Source organism: Mytilus californianus, unplaced genomic scaffold, assembly GCF_021869535.1.
Source record: "Mytilus californianus isolate M0D057914Y unplaced genomic scaffold, xbMytCali1.0.p SCAF_4, whole genome shotgun sequence".
Classification (NCBI taxonomy): Eukaryota; Metazoa; Mollusca; class Bivalvia; order Mytilida; family Mytilidae; genus Mytilus; species Mytilus californianus.
In genome coordinates this window covers 100,749,288-100,763,213 of record NW_026262690.1, presented here as the reverse complement: position 1 = coordinate 100,763,213, position 13,926 = coordinate 100,749,288, and the positions used below count along the sequence as shown (strand labels likewise).

Below are 13,926 nucleotides of genomic sequence, written 5' to 3'. Positions count from 1 at the left end.
CTAAATATCAAGTAATTTTTAAATTTGGAGTTATCTTCCTTTGTCCATGATTATAGTTGAGTCAACTACAATCAATGCTTTATACAACGCAATGTTTAATTTTTACTTCCACTGATTAAACACAGATCAAGTTGAATTTGGGTAGTGTCACTTTAACCATTATTGAGCAATGCCCCTTTATAAATCGAAAGATTGCAAAATTTTTAGTTTCCATTCTGTAACTTAAGTTTGCCCCAACCAAACATTATGAAACCTATACACAATATTCATTACCACAAAACTAAGATCAAGTACAATTTTTTTGTTTCCGTTTTCTTACTTTAGTTTGCCTCAACCAAATGTTATGAAACTTATACACAATGCTTATTACTACATAAAACAGATTAAGTATGAAATTTGGTGGCGACACTTTTACCATTCTTGAGTTATGTCCCTTTATAAACATAAAAATTGCCGAATTTTTCGTTTCTGTTCTCTAACTTTAGTTTGTCTCAACCAAATGTTATAAAACTTATACACAACGGTTTTAGAGTTATGCGTGTTTACAAATAGAAAAATTGCTGAATTTTTAGTTTCTGTTCTCTACTTTAGTTAGCCTCAACCATATGTTATGAGACTTACACACAATGCTTATAACAACAAAACTCAGATCAAGTTCAAATTTGGGTAGCGTCACTTTTTCCGTTCTTCAGTTATGTCCCTTTATAACTATATGATATGCAAGCGGGGGCATCATCTGTGTCCACATGTGGACACTATCCACATTTATTTAATATAGGTGGCATTTTTTTCTTTTCTAGTTAAACATACTGGATAATGATCACTTATTGAGAATTAAGCAACGTGTGATTCTAGTATTAAATCCTTATTGGTGACATAAACATGATCAATTAGTGTACTAGAATCAGGTGTAACTCTTGTTGCTTCTTGGATTATCTGGTTGAGATTATAGGTTTCTAATAAATTTAGCCATTTTTGTGTTGTTTATTAAGTTTCAAAAAATTTATACTAAAATCACCAACTAAAATAATATCTGAATTATGATTGATGGCAGTTGTTATTTCTTTTTCAAATTCATCAATCCAATTAATTAATGAACTAGGAGGTCTGTATACTGAACATAATAAAAATGATTTTTTGTGAACCGGTTTAATTTCAAACCACATTGTTTCAATGTCACTTATTTCAAATTCAGCTTTTCTATTAAATGTAACTTTTTCTGAAAAATAAGCAACCAGACCACCTCCACCCTGTGATATTCTATCTTTTTGGTTTAAAATAAATTCAGGAATTTGTATAAAATTATCCTGGGTTTTCCTGTCCAAAAATGTTTCACAACAACAGTATATATCTGGAGGATTTTCGGAGAACATTAAATTGTATTTGATTTCATCTAACTTTTTTTCAAGTCTGTTGACATTATGTTAATATATTTTTACCCTTCGTTGAAGAAAAGTCATAAACATTATCCTTTCCTTTAGATACTTCTTGTAGATGAGTTAATTCATAACAATTATTTAGTAAGGCAAATAAACATGCTGTAACTAATACACTTAATCCAATGGAAAAACAAAGCTTAAAATCAACAGGTGATAAGGCCTCAGGGGGATTGCATAAAACATTTGTTTCAGTACATTGCAAATTAATTACCTCATCAATAGATTCATAAGTACCATAATATTACTAGCATGACAAATGAAAAAGTTCTGGCCAGAACAAGCTTGTATACGAGAAGAATTAGAACACCAATAACAACAACGAGAAGAATTCACAGTATAAAACAAAAGTTCTTCCTTTGATGAAGGGGAGACATAATAACGATAGTGGCGAGTTTTTGTTGTTGTTGATTACATATAAAGCTAGCCTAGCGCCTGTGGGTTGAGGTGACCAAATTTTTGTGCGGACCTTCTATTACTTGTAGTTGCTTTGATCTGGACCTTAACACAAAATTCAACCAGAATCATTCATGCGTAAATATAGGCCCAGGTGACCAACTTTTTTCGAGATCCTTCATTACCATCAAAGATGTGCTCACTGAAAAGATATCATTCCACTCTGACTTTTATAGTTGCTTAGACTCTGTATCGTAATGCAAAACTTAACCAGAATTAATTATGTGTAAAATGTAGGTCGAGGTGATCAATTTTTTTCATGGACATTCGTTACTATCCAATATGTATGCACTAATAGAATATCATTCCTCTATAACTCGCTGTTTGTTTCGATCTAGACCTTATTGCAAAATTTAACCGTGACAGAAAGACAAACAAACAGACAAAACACTATATCCACTCCCAAACTTTGTTCGACTAAGGGATGATAAAGAGGTAAAAACTATGAATAAACACATTAAACTGGGTCTGGAAAAGGGTAAAATTTCCTAATGAAAGTTTATATTTTGATATGAGCATCAACTGTAACCAAAAATATACTTATCTGAAATTGTAAAATACGATGCTTTTATATATAATTAATTATTTATTATATCTTTTTGGCTAAGGCTGTTGCTCATATTTAGAAAAAAACCTGCTCTACGTGCTAAAAAAAGCTTGCAAAAGTTGGATACAAGTGATGTAAATTTATGATAAACATGGCATATATAAACGAGATGTCAGGTTTAGTGTTCAGTAAGAAATAAAGTTGAGGCATATAGTATAACAAAGTGCTATTTAATGTTTCATTATTATTGTCGAGCCTGCGACTTTTGTCACAAAAGTGAGACATACATGTAGCGATCCTACAGTCCGTCGTCGGCGGCGTCCACAAATATTCACTCTGTGGTTAAAGTTTTTGTAATTTTAACAACTTTCTTAAACTATCCTGGATTTCTACCAAACTTGAACAGAAGCTTGTTTAAGATCATAAGATAGTATCCAGAAGAAAATTTTGTAAAAAAAAAAATCCTGTTTATTCGTATTTTACTTATAAATGGACTTAGTTTTTCTGCCAGTTAACATTACATTCACTCTGTGGTTAAAGTTTTTAAAATTTTAATAACTTTCTTAAACTATCCTGGATTTGTACCAAACTTGGACAGAAGCTTGTTTATGATCAAAAGCTAGTATCTAGAAGGAAATTTTGTAAAAATATATTTCCTGTTTTTCCGTATATTACTTATAAATGGACTTAGTTTTTCTTCCAGTTAACATTACATACAGTCTGTAGTTAAAGTTTTTAAAACATTTATTAGATTCATAAACCATTCTGGATTTTTACCAAATTTGGACAGAAGCTTCTTACAATCAAAAGATAGTATCTATAAGAAAACTTTTAATAATTTTTTCCCCATTTTTGTTAAGCCTGTGACTAGCAGCAAAAGTGGGCCAGACACTGGGTTCCGTGGAACCCTTACAAATTTTTATTATTCATTATTTTACTTACTTTATGCCATGTGTAGTTAGGACAAACAGAACTATAATGTATGCAGCTCTTAGTTTCATTATTTACTCAGAATGAACTACCCCTAATTTGATAAAAATAATGTCTGTCCAAGTTTCAGACAATAGCAGGTGTTATTTTTTCTCTTATAAAGTTTTTTAATCAAATTGCCTAAATTACATGACTTCAAGAGCTGTCCTTTATTCATGTGGGGCATTATCAAATATGACCAGATTCTGCAATTTCAGATAAAATTTACGAGGTTTACCAAATTTGAACCACCATCATCACCATATTCAATCATCATCATCACTATCACTGATCATCATCTTCATCAACAAAACATGTATAATGTTGTAACCACTGCATATAAAGTTGTGACCACTGCATATAATGATGTGACAACTGCATATAATGTTCCGACAACTGCATATAATGTTGTGACAACTGCATATAATGTTCCGACAACTACATATACTGTTGTGACAACTGCATATAATGTTGTGATAACTGCATATAATGTTGTGACGACTGCATATATGTTGTGATGACTGTATATAATGTTGTGAACGCTGCCTATAATGTTGTGACCACTGCCTATAATATTGTGACCACTACATATGCTTTCACTACTGCATATAATGCTGTGACCAGTGCTTATAATGTTGTGACCACTGCATATAATGTTATAACCACTGCATATAATGTTGTGACAACTGCATATAATGTTTTAACCACTGCATATAATGTTGTGACAACTGCATATAATGTTCCGACAACTGCATATAATGTTGTGATGACTGCATATAATGTTGTGACAGCTGCGTATAATGTTGTGACCACTTCATATAATGTTGTCACCACTCAACATTAGGCAGTCATGGTGTTCCATACAAGCACAGGTTCTCTCTTTATTTAATAGTATTGAGCACAATTGTGGTCAAATCAAAACAGACTTTCGCTTGAGATTTGAGATACAGCAAAATTATTATCTATTTATCTATTATCTATAATCTATTATTTTTCGATTCCTTCATCAATTCATATTACCACAAACAAGGAAATAACACCTTTTAAAACAGTTGTCATGCAAAAGGCTACTAAAAACAACAAGAAGGTAGAGATGGTAGGAAATTAATACCCGGTACATAAATAAATAAAGCATTAATGTGATACTTCAATTCTCCCTGAAGTCTCCTTGTTGGGTCTTATAAGCTGCCAGGTAGAAGTCACTTCTCCCTACAATTGTTTATTATGGTGACTCCTGTAACTGATGTGGCTATTATTGATATGTTCATTTTATGGTATCAATTTTGTGTTGTTTGTCTGTAGACTATGGAGATTTAGGGTAGACATAAATGAGATGGAAATCCTAGCTGGTAATATTCAATGATTATAATAAATCTATACGTTAGCGTAGATGTTTAAAAGTTTGATAACCTTGCTTCTATATTTACAGGTATCTAATCACCTACTAAGACAAGGTGCCCCAGTAGAAGGAATGGAATTACAAGACAGAAAGAAACTATCATCTGATGTACAAATTTCTCAGTCAGCAGTGTTTGATAGAGAGAAAATCAAAGAAGCTCTTGCTAAAAGGTACATTCTATAGGTTAGACACTTGGAAAAAACACTACCTGTAAATGGTACCAATTTTGTCTTGCAGATGAAATTTGTATGACAGGGCTTCAGTACCTTTCTAATATAAATACATTTAAATAAAGAACTTTTTCGCCAGAGATATCCAGTCTTTGACAAAAAGTGGTGAGATTGACTGTACTTTGCATTGTGGGAAAATTTATTTTAGCTCACCTGTTACAAAAGGACATGTGAGCTTTCCCATCATTTAGGGTCCACTATCTGTCGTTTTCCGTGGTCTGTGTCGTCATCCATTAACTTTTACAAAAAATCTTTTCCTGAAGTTGCTTAGTAAAATTTAATTAAACTTAGCCATAATCATTATTGACTGGGGTATTTAGTTTAAAAAATGTGTTGAGAAAACAAACTGCCTGATCTACGTACAAAACAATAAACGTAAATAAATATGATATACAGCAACAAGCAACAACCAGTGGAGGACAGCACATCACAAGAACAATCTACAAATAATAAATATAACATACAGCAACAAAAGACAACTACTGAATTAAAGGCTCCTGACATAGGACAGGCACATATAGAATGTTGCATGGTTAAACATATTTGAGTATGCCTGACACTCTCCCTAACCTGGGACAATGTAAGAGCAAACTATAAAAATCAGTTGAAAAGGGCTTTCAAAAAATCATCAGATAGATACAAAGCACAAAAACAACTAACAAAAACACTAACCACACAAAGTACAGATCTAAGAGTGCTCCACAGTGCCTGAAAGCTAGTTTGAAGCCAATGATAACTATGATCTTGTGCAATGCCAAACTTTAAGTATCGACAGAATGTAGAACCATGAATGTAGATTAATGCATAGCAGCTATATTTAGTTGGGTTTTAATTAATTAAAAACAATATCAATATTTATACCGATAAAATCAATATTCAAAGATCTAATTACTGTGATAAATTTGTAACCTTTTAGAATAACTTTATTTAAAGTATTGATAAGTATTTGGTTTTATGTAAATTTACAGGCTTGATAAAGATTATGTTCACCAAGACTAAAAAGTAATTCAGTATATCTCCAACCTTTTTTTAGTGTAAAGACATCATAAGCAGTCTAAGAAAAGCATGATCCATTGTCATTGTTATTCATATTTTGTAGACATGAAAATTCTGGACCTGTGAAAAGAGTTATCCAACCAAAGTTTGTTAAACATAAGGGTACAGATTCAACAGAGACAAACCAGACTGACACAGTAACCGCTTCAGTAGCAGCAAGTGTGGCAATGGCTGCTACAGCACCTTTTCTTAAAGTAACTATATATATCTTTTTTCAAACTGAGAACATATTTTTGCCTTTTTTATTTGCCCAAATGCAACTTATACTTGTTCAAAATTAGAAATGCATATCAAATTGAATCCTCAAATCTTTCAATTGAAAACTGTGTTAGTGAATAGAAATAAATGCGTTGTTATTACCGGTACTCAGAATTTCTCTTTTCCAGAATGGTGTTATTTATTTTTCTCAAAATACAAAATAATCGTTATTAGGATTTACCAAAAATATTAGTCATTTATTGGTCATTAATGATTGATTGATTTATGGCTGCAAAGTTGCATAGGGTATTATATTTTTGACCCTTCAGTCGTCTGTCCGTCAGTCCTGTTCTTGTCATCGCAACTCCTCTGAAACCACACAACAGAATTTCATGAAACTTTGTAGATAATAAAGACATACTATGGAGATGTGCATATCGACAGGAAATTATGATTGAGTTTTTTTTACTATGAGTAAATGCTCCTTTTAACTTAGACTTTAAATATACCTTGTGTGCAACAGTTTGTCATCACAAATCCTCTGAAACCACACAACAGAAGTTCATGAAACTTTATAGATGATTAGAACATACTATGTAGATGTGCATATCGACAGGAAATTATGATTCAATTTTTTTATACGCCCGTCAAAATTTTGACGGGACGTATTATGGTATACAAATGTCGTCTGTCTGTCTGTCCAGCGTAAACATGTCGCACCGTAACTTGAGAACGACTTATTCAAATTTCTTGAAACTTGACATAGTTGTTTCTTATGATGGTCAAACGATCTGTATACTTTTTGGTGAAAATAAGATTAAAACTTTTTGAGTTACGGGACTTAGTAACTAAAACAGGTGTGTGTTTTTTTTCACATGTCGCGCCGTGTCTCAAAAACAATTTATGATTATTGCTTAAAACTTTACACACATCTTAGTTATATTAATCTTAAGATCTGTATACTTTTTGGTGATGATTCAAAATTTTTATTTTTGAGTTATTGAGTATTTTGTAAAAAAAGGGGGAGGGGTTTTTCACATGTCGCGCCATATCTCAAAAACGATTTATGATTATTGTTTAAAATTTTACACACTTCTTAGTTATATTAATCTTAAGATCTGTTTACTTTTTGGTTTTGATTCAAAATTTTATTTTAGAGATATTTTTTTTTTTTTTTTAAAAAGGGGGTTTTCACATGTCGCGCTGTATCTCAAAAACGATTTATGATTATCGCTGAAAATTTTACACACTTCTTAGTTATATTAATCTAAATATCTGTATACTTTTTGGTTTTGATTCAAAATTTTGTTTTAGAGATATTGAGTTTTTTTGTAAAAAAAAGGGGGGTTTTCGCATGTTGTGCCGTATGTCAGAAACTATTTATGATTATTGCATAAAAATTAACACACAAGTCGACGGGCGTATCATGCGCTTATGGCGCAGCTGTTTATTTCTATGAGTTATACCCCTTTGAACTTAGAATTATAAATATACTACTGCAACAGTTTGTCATCACAACTCCTCTGAAACCACACAGCAGAATTTCATGAAACTTTGTAGATAATAAGGACATACCATGTACATGTGCATATCAACAGGAAATTATAATTCAATTTTTTTTCTAGGAGGATGTAGGGTTTGAGCGTGCTCACAAAGGTTCTTTGATTTAAAAATTTTTCTGCATTTTACTGATAAATAGACTAAGTACTTGGTAGTCAACATTATATAAATAACACATAGCTGAGAGGGTGATAGAGCAGATTGTTATCCCGAGAAAACATTGTCAACTGAGGCGAAGCCAAGGTTGACAATGTCTTTTCGAGGGGTAACAATCTGCTCTATCACCCTCTCAGATATGTGTTATTTAATTTATTATACTGAATGTCATTACTGTCGATTAAATTTCAAATTCAAAGTAATAAACTATGACGTCTTGTACATAACCATTCGTATTTAATAAAGCGCACACTTGATCAAGAGTCTCCGTGAAGGGTAATAGAGTATTTGCCATAGGATAGAGTCGTATTTAATAAAGCACACACTTGATCAAGCGTCTCCGTGAAGGGTAATAGAGTATTTGCCATAGGATAGAGTCGTATTTAATAAAGCGCACACTTGATCAAGCGTCTCCATGAAGGGTAATAGAGTAAATTAACACCCTCGTATTAGCCAATCAAAATATGGCATTTTAACGTGAAGTATAATAATATATAAATAGCACATAGCTTAGAGGGTAATAGAGCAGATTGTTTCCCCGAGAAAACATTGTCAACTGAGGCGAAGCCGAGGTTGACAATGCATTTTCGAGGGGTACCAATCTGCTCTATCACCCTCTCAGCTATTTTATTTTGATAGTCTATGAAAAAGTTCTTCTGAGGTCAAAATGTAGACCTTGAGTATTGTCTTTAATTTATTCATTGTCCTTTAAATTATCGATTTTTGATTGGTCTGCACGAGAGGCCAATCAAAATCTGGCATTTTGACATGAAGTATAATAATACAGTTTAACATCTGACATCAGAAATAGTAGGCAAAACATGATTCCACAGAACCCTTTCCCAAAATTTTAGATTTACATGCCCTATTTTTACACCCAACTGTATATATAAAGTAACATAAAACAAAAGTTGAATACAAATTTTTATGCCCTGCTTATGATAGTGGGGAAGCATTATGTTTTGTGATCTGTGTGTCCGAATGTCCATTAGTCTATCCATTCATCCCTTTGTCTGTCTGTCCAGAATCAAGTTAAGTTTTGGTTTAAGGTAGTTTAACTTGAAGTTTGGTCAAATTGAATTGAAACTTAGTACACATGTTCATTATGATGTGAACTTTTAAAAATATATATGCCAAATTAGGGTGGATCCAGATTTCCCATTTTCATTGAACTTTGAAATGTGATAGTGTGAGTTGGGCACATTGTCAACTGGCCGCATATTCCTGTTTTTATATTTAAATGTAATTTACATACTATAGTTATATGCCCAATTTAAATTAAAATTCTAAAGATTGACCATTAACACACTTCTTACCTTAAAACAAAAGATTTACAGTTGTTGAAAGACACTGTTTTGATATTTATATTGCCATGCATGTAAGCTGAAAAGAATTGTATTCATTAATATATTTTATTGGTATACTATACAGGCACAACAAGAACTTGAAAATAGAATGAAAGATATGTTATCAAAAATTGCTGAAATACAGAATAGTAGGAAAGTAAATACAAGTGTAGAAGATGACAGAGTGAAAGAACTTGAGAGGCAAGTGACATCACTCACTGAACAAAGAATTCAACATTTAGAAAAATTACAAGAACATCAAGCTGAATTACAGGTATTTTTTGCAATTGTCTACTGGGTCCGTACTGAAATTAAACAAATTTGACATGATTTTTTTTTTTTCGCTTTTTATTGCTGAAGTGTGATATAATCATGCTGTTGCCTACATTGACAATTGAGGAATCGAGAATTGTTTAAGTTTTATGATTAGGTTAATTTGATTGAACCACTAATGGTAAATCAATGATATCTTGTATGAACTTGTATTGACATTGGCACATCCTATTTCAATGGAGATAATTTGTGGAATCCCCTCAATCATAATCCTTTTAACTTGGAAACTTTTTCATGGTTTACATGTTTAAAAAAGTTTGGGATTAGGTCAGTTTATCATATTAACACTTTCGCTCCTGAATTAATTTTTTTTCGCGGGATTTGGTGGCCGAAGTTTATTTCCTCGAGCTAATTCCCCGACCGGGTTTCATTTTGCAAGGTTCCACAGAAAAAAATTGTGATTACGGAAATCGTCGAATTTCAGCAAACGACAGTAAATTGGTCGTTCATAAGCCACGTGGTGAAAGAAAAGTTTGTTCTCCAAGGGGGGTAAATGCCATTTTGTTGATTGACTGCGATTTAAAGCAAAATTATTCTACTTTCCCGTTGAAAATTTGCGTACGGAATTTTTTCAACCTCGGTACTGTTTAAATGCGCTTAAATTACGTTTGAACCAATTTTACTTCAAACAAGTGTCATGCAAACGAATAACAGTCATACTACTCAAGTTCCTTATCCGTAAAAAGTATTCCAATCGATGTCTTCCAGACAAAAAAATGCTTAATAAAGTGTCTGTCGTTTACGAGAAAATTGCGACCGCCATATTGTTTACATGGTTAAAGAAGAGAGACAACTCCAACAAAATCAGGAACATTAATCCTACTATAAACAAGAGTTTGAATTTGGAAACTAACAAAATCCGTCAAAATTGCAAGCAAAATTAAAACCAAAATATTTTATCGAGACAAACAATAAAATGTTGCAGTATTTTATCATTTTCATCCCCATTTGGTTCAGCAAATTAATTTACTTCACACAAACCATTTGTTATACTTCAGTAAATTCCTATATGTACTGTACATGCTGTATGAGATAATTATACAGATCTATGATTTTTTTTCACTTGATGAAAATTTATTGTATAAACGTGGATGCATTAAAAGACTGGATCACATTCATAATTAATAGTTCAAGATCAAGATCAAGATGAGAAAAAGTTTTAATGTTGAATTTTTTTTTTTAATAGTTTATAAAATTTTTGGCATCTTTTTAAATTCATATTTTTTTCATGTTCATACTTCAAAGTTTCTGTCTAGAATTTTTTTTTAACTAAAACTATTCTGCCAGTTCATATGATTTTTTACAAAAATATATGTTTAAAATGTAACATATATAACTTACAAAAATTTACAGATAAATCCTCTAGCTTGAATGTCAACACTGGCCTGCCTGCATGAATTGATATCGGGTATAAGGATTGTTTATATGTGGTAAATGTTCAGTTTTTTTTTAAAACAACTAGTCAACAATTAAAACTTTAACAGACGTCTAAACAGCTTAAAAGTAACAGTCAACATTAACAAAACAGTTCTATCCACTTCCTTGATCAGTTGTAACAATTCCTTACAGTGTGGAATTTGGTAAAGCATTCAGGCAGGCACAGATGTTTTCCACAATCATTACAGCCAAATTTGGTTTGTTTAACCGTCTCCTGATTTCCATTTTTTGTCCTCATGTAGCATAAATGGCATTTTGACTTCTTGTTGAAACTAGATGGCATATGTCTCTGAACAAGTCTGTTTTCAAGTGGAACTTGTGATGGTCTTCCCCTGCGGATGTCAGATGAATAGCCTGCGACTAATCCTTTTGCAATATTTAAAGAAAAGTCAAGGAATGTCATTGAAGATGGATGGTTTTTGCTCATGATAAACAGTTTAAAAGCATTAAATTTTGCCATTTCCAGTAGTACAAAGAAAACCCTCTTACTCCATTTGATTTTTTTGTGATTGTAGCAGTAATATTGGATATACTGGTCGGCACGGTCCACACCTCCCATATTACTAGTATAATCTGCAACCATTTTTGGACAAACAAAGTTTTGCCTAGAGAAATTGCCATCTGTATTGACTAGTCTCTGCACTTCAGATGTACTGTTGTCATGAATAGTTGACAAGACATTTACAATTTTTTTATCTTTCCAAGCTGAAGCTACAAGACATCCTTTTTGGCGGAACTTCATATCCCCACATTGATTTATGCCTTCTGGTCGTTTACAAATTATATCAACGGGTAGTCCCCTACGGTTTATTCGGACTGTTCCACACGCTGCTGTACCATAATTTTCAAATAAATCTACAAAAAGCTCTGGACTTGAAAAATAATTATCAGTATACACATGGTACCCTTTACCCTCTAGTTGTGCTCCCTGTAGACACCTTTTGACAACATTACTGGCGAGGTGTAATTGAGGAGTTGCACGTCTCCCTGGATATATGTCTACGAACTGTATGTAGCTACTTTGAGACTCAGCTAGCATCCACACCTTCACTCCCCATTTATGTGGCTTTGCTGGCATGTATTGTCGAAACTGAACTCTACCTTTAAACGGAATCATACTCTCGTCTATAGTGACATTTCTTTTAGGGTTATACTCCTGGTTGAAGCAGGCATTGAAGTGATTTACCAATGGTTTGACTTTAAACAAGGGGTCATAATTTTCAGCACCTGGTAATGGTTCTAACTCTGAGTTTGAAAAGTGGAGGTATCTCATTATCTGTGTGAACCTGTCACGACTCATGGTTTGCGGAAATACAGGTGTATGCAAAAAATGATCAGTTGACCAGTACATTTTAGTAGATGGTTTCCTATCAACACCCATTTGGAAACAGAGTCCAAGAAAAGCGTTCATCTCAGCAACTGAAGGTCTTACCCAGGCCATTTTGTTCTGATTTGGGTGTTGCTCTTTCTGTTTAAGGGCATAGCGGTCAGTTTCATCTATCAAATTTTCAATTAGCATGTCAGTCAGGAAAAGTTTAAGGAAATCTATAGGATCCTTGTCTTGTGGCATGATCCTAGTTGGCCCTGAGATTCCAGATGGTGTGAAAAGGTGAGGCATTCCTCGTTCATGATATATAAAGTTTTCATGCCAACCATTATGATTATGAAAGACATAACCAGCATCACCAGCAGGTCCAGGGATATCATCATTGATATCAATGTCTGAATCACCGGATTCTATGTAGCCGTCACTGTCATCACCTAAACCCTGCTGAAGTAACTGATGCTGGTATCTAGCTTCAGCTTCATCTATTTCACCTTGAGAAAACCCTTCAAATTCGTCAGATTCATCAGACGACATTTTGTTAACCTTTTTTGACTGAACAAGTGACCCAACGGTGATACGAGACTTACCTTTCATCACTTCTTTTACTTAAATTAACAGATTAAAATAGCAGAAAACACCACTACAGTGTCAGGTTACATGTCTTACTTAGTTGATAATTTTATTTTTACAAGTAAGTAAACGAAATATAAGCGAAAACAAACTTTTTACCGGATTGCATAAATTGTGTAATATTTTTCCGCCATGATTGTTGACATATTTTCCATAACGATGTCTATTTCCGGTTCAATTTAAGGTCGTTAGAATTTTTGTATTTTTAGCACACAAAAAAAGAAATTAAGGATTACATTAATATGCCAAAATTCTCGAGATTTTTATGAATTCGTTGATATGTAAAATGATCGACAAGAACTATTTTTAATTAGCTTTATTTGTGTTTGCAAATGTGATGTCACCGAGATAAATTTTACTATTGTACAAGCACCTGCTCGACATTTTAAGCATTTAAAAATAAACTACGATCCTGAAGTTAAAGCAAAAATAACCTGAAGTTTGTAATTTTATATTATAAATTTAATTTGATTCGTTGTTGCTTTGAATACTTACACTATTTTCATGAAAAAAAACAATTCAACGAGGAGTTTTTCGTTTCGCCATTTTGCAAATGGAGTCGATATTTTTTCATGTTTTATTTTCAGTTTTCGCATTTGATGAACAATATATCCTTTCAACCATTGTAAAACTAAAATTATGTTATATTATTTTAACTTCATTTACACCATGAACCGAAACCTATGGTTAGAATTTAGTATTTTTACTTTTGAAGTTGTCGTTCTAAAAATAGAATTTTAGGTATCCTTAAGGATAATTTCGCCCGCAGCTCCGTGGTGCCAAAAGGATAATTTCGGCTCGCGCTCCAGGGTGCCAAAAGGATCATTTCGGTACGAAAGGGTTAAG

General features: G+C 32.8%; 2 protein-coding genes and 1 long non-coding RNA gene across 8 annotated transcripts in view; 1 reads left to right on the top strand and 2 right to left on the bottom strand.

Annotated features, from left to right (window-relative positions):
• The window catches only part of LOC127698926 (TALPID3 protein-like), a 480,691-nt gene that overhangs the window by 55,710 nt on the left and 411,055 nt on the right, over positions 1-13,926 (top strand). For all 5 annotated transcript variants that reach the window (XM_052202653.1, XM_052202654.1, XM_052202655.1 and 2 more), the window contains 3 exons: positions 4,838-4,977; positions 6,137-6,287; positions 9,439-9,627. In XM_052202653.1, the coding sequence (XP_052058613.1) occupies positions 4,838-4,977; positions 6,137-6,287; positions 9,439-9,627 (480 nt within the window). The remainder of the gene's footprint in view (positions 1-4,837; positions 4,978-6,136; positions 6,288-9,438; positions 9,628-13,926) is intronic.
• Positions 1-13,926, bottom strand: part of LOC127699048 (uncharacterized) — a 32,232-nt gene that overhangs the window by 14,335 nt on the left and 3,971 nt on the right. For both annotated transcript variants that reach the window (XR_007981045.1, XR_007981046.1), the window contains exon 2: positions 9,324-9,390. This is a non-coding gene — a long non-coding RNA (uncharacterized LOC127699048). The remainder of the gene's footprint in view (positions 1-9,323; positions 9,391-13,926) is intronic.
• On the bottom strand, positions 10,976-12,615 carry LOC127698963 (piggyBac transposable element-derived protein 4-like). Its single transcript, XM_052202746.1, has one exon. It carries the CDS (start codon positions 12,562-12,564, stop codon positions 11,233-11,235), a length of 1,332 nt encoding a protein of 443 aa, XP_052058706.1. The 5' UTR covers positions 12,565-12,615; the 3' UTR covers positions 10,976-11,232.

Coding starts and splice junctions, on each gene's coding strand:
- LOC127698963 (XM_052202746.1), bottom strand. CDS start 12,564: ATGGCCTGGGTAAGACCTTCAGTTGCTGAGATGAACGCTTTTCTTGGA.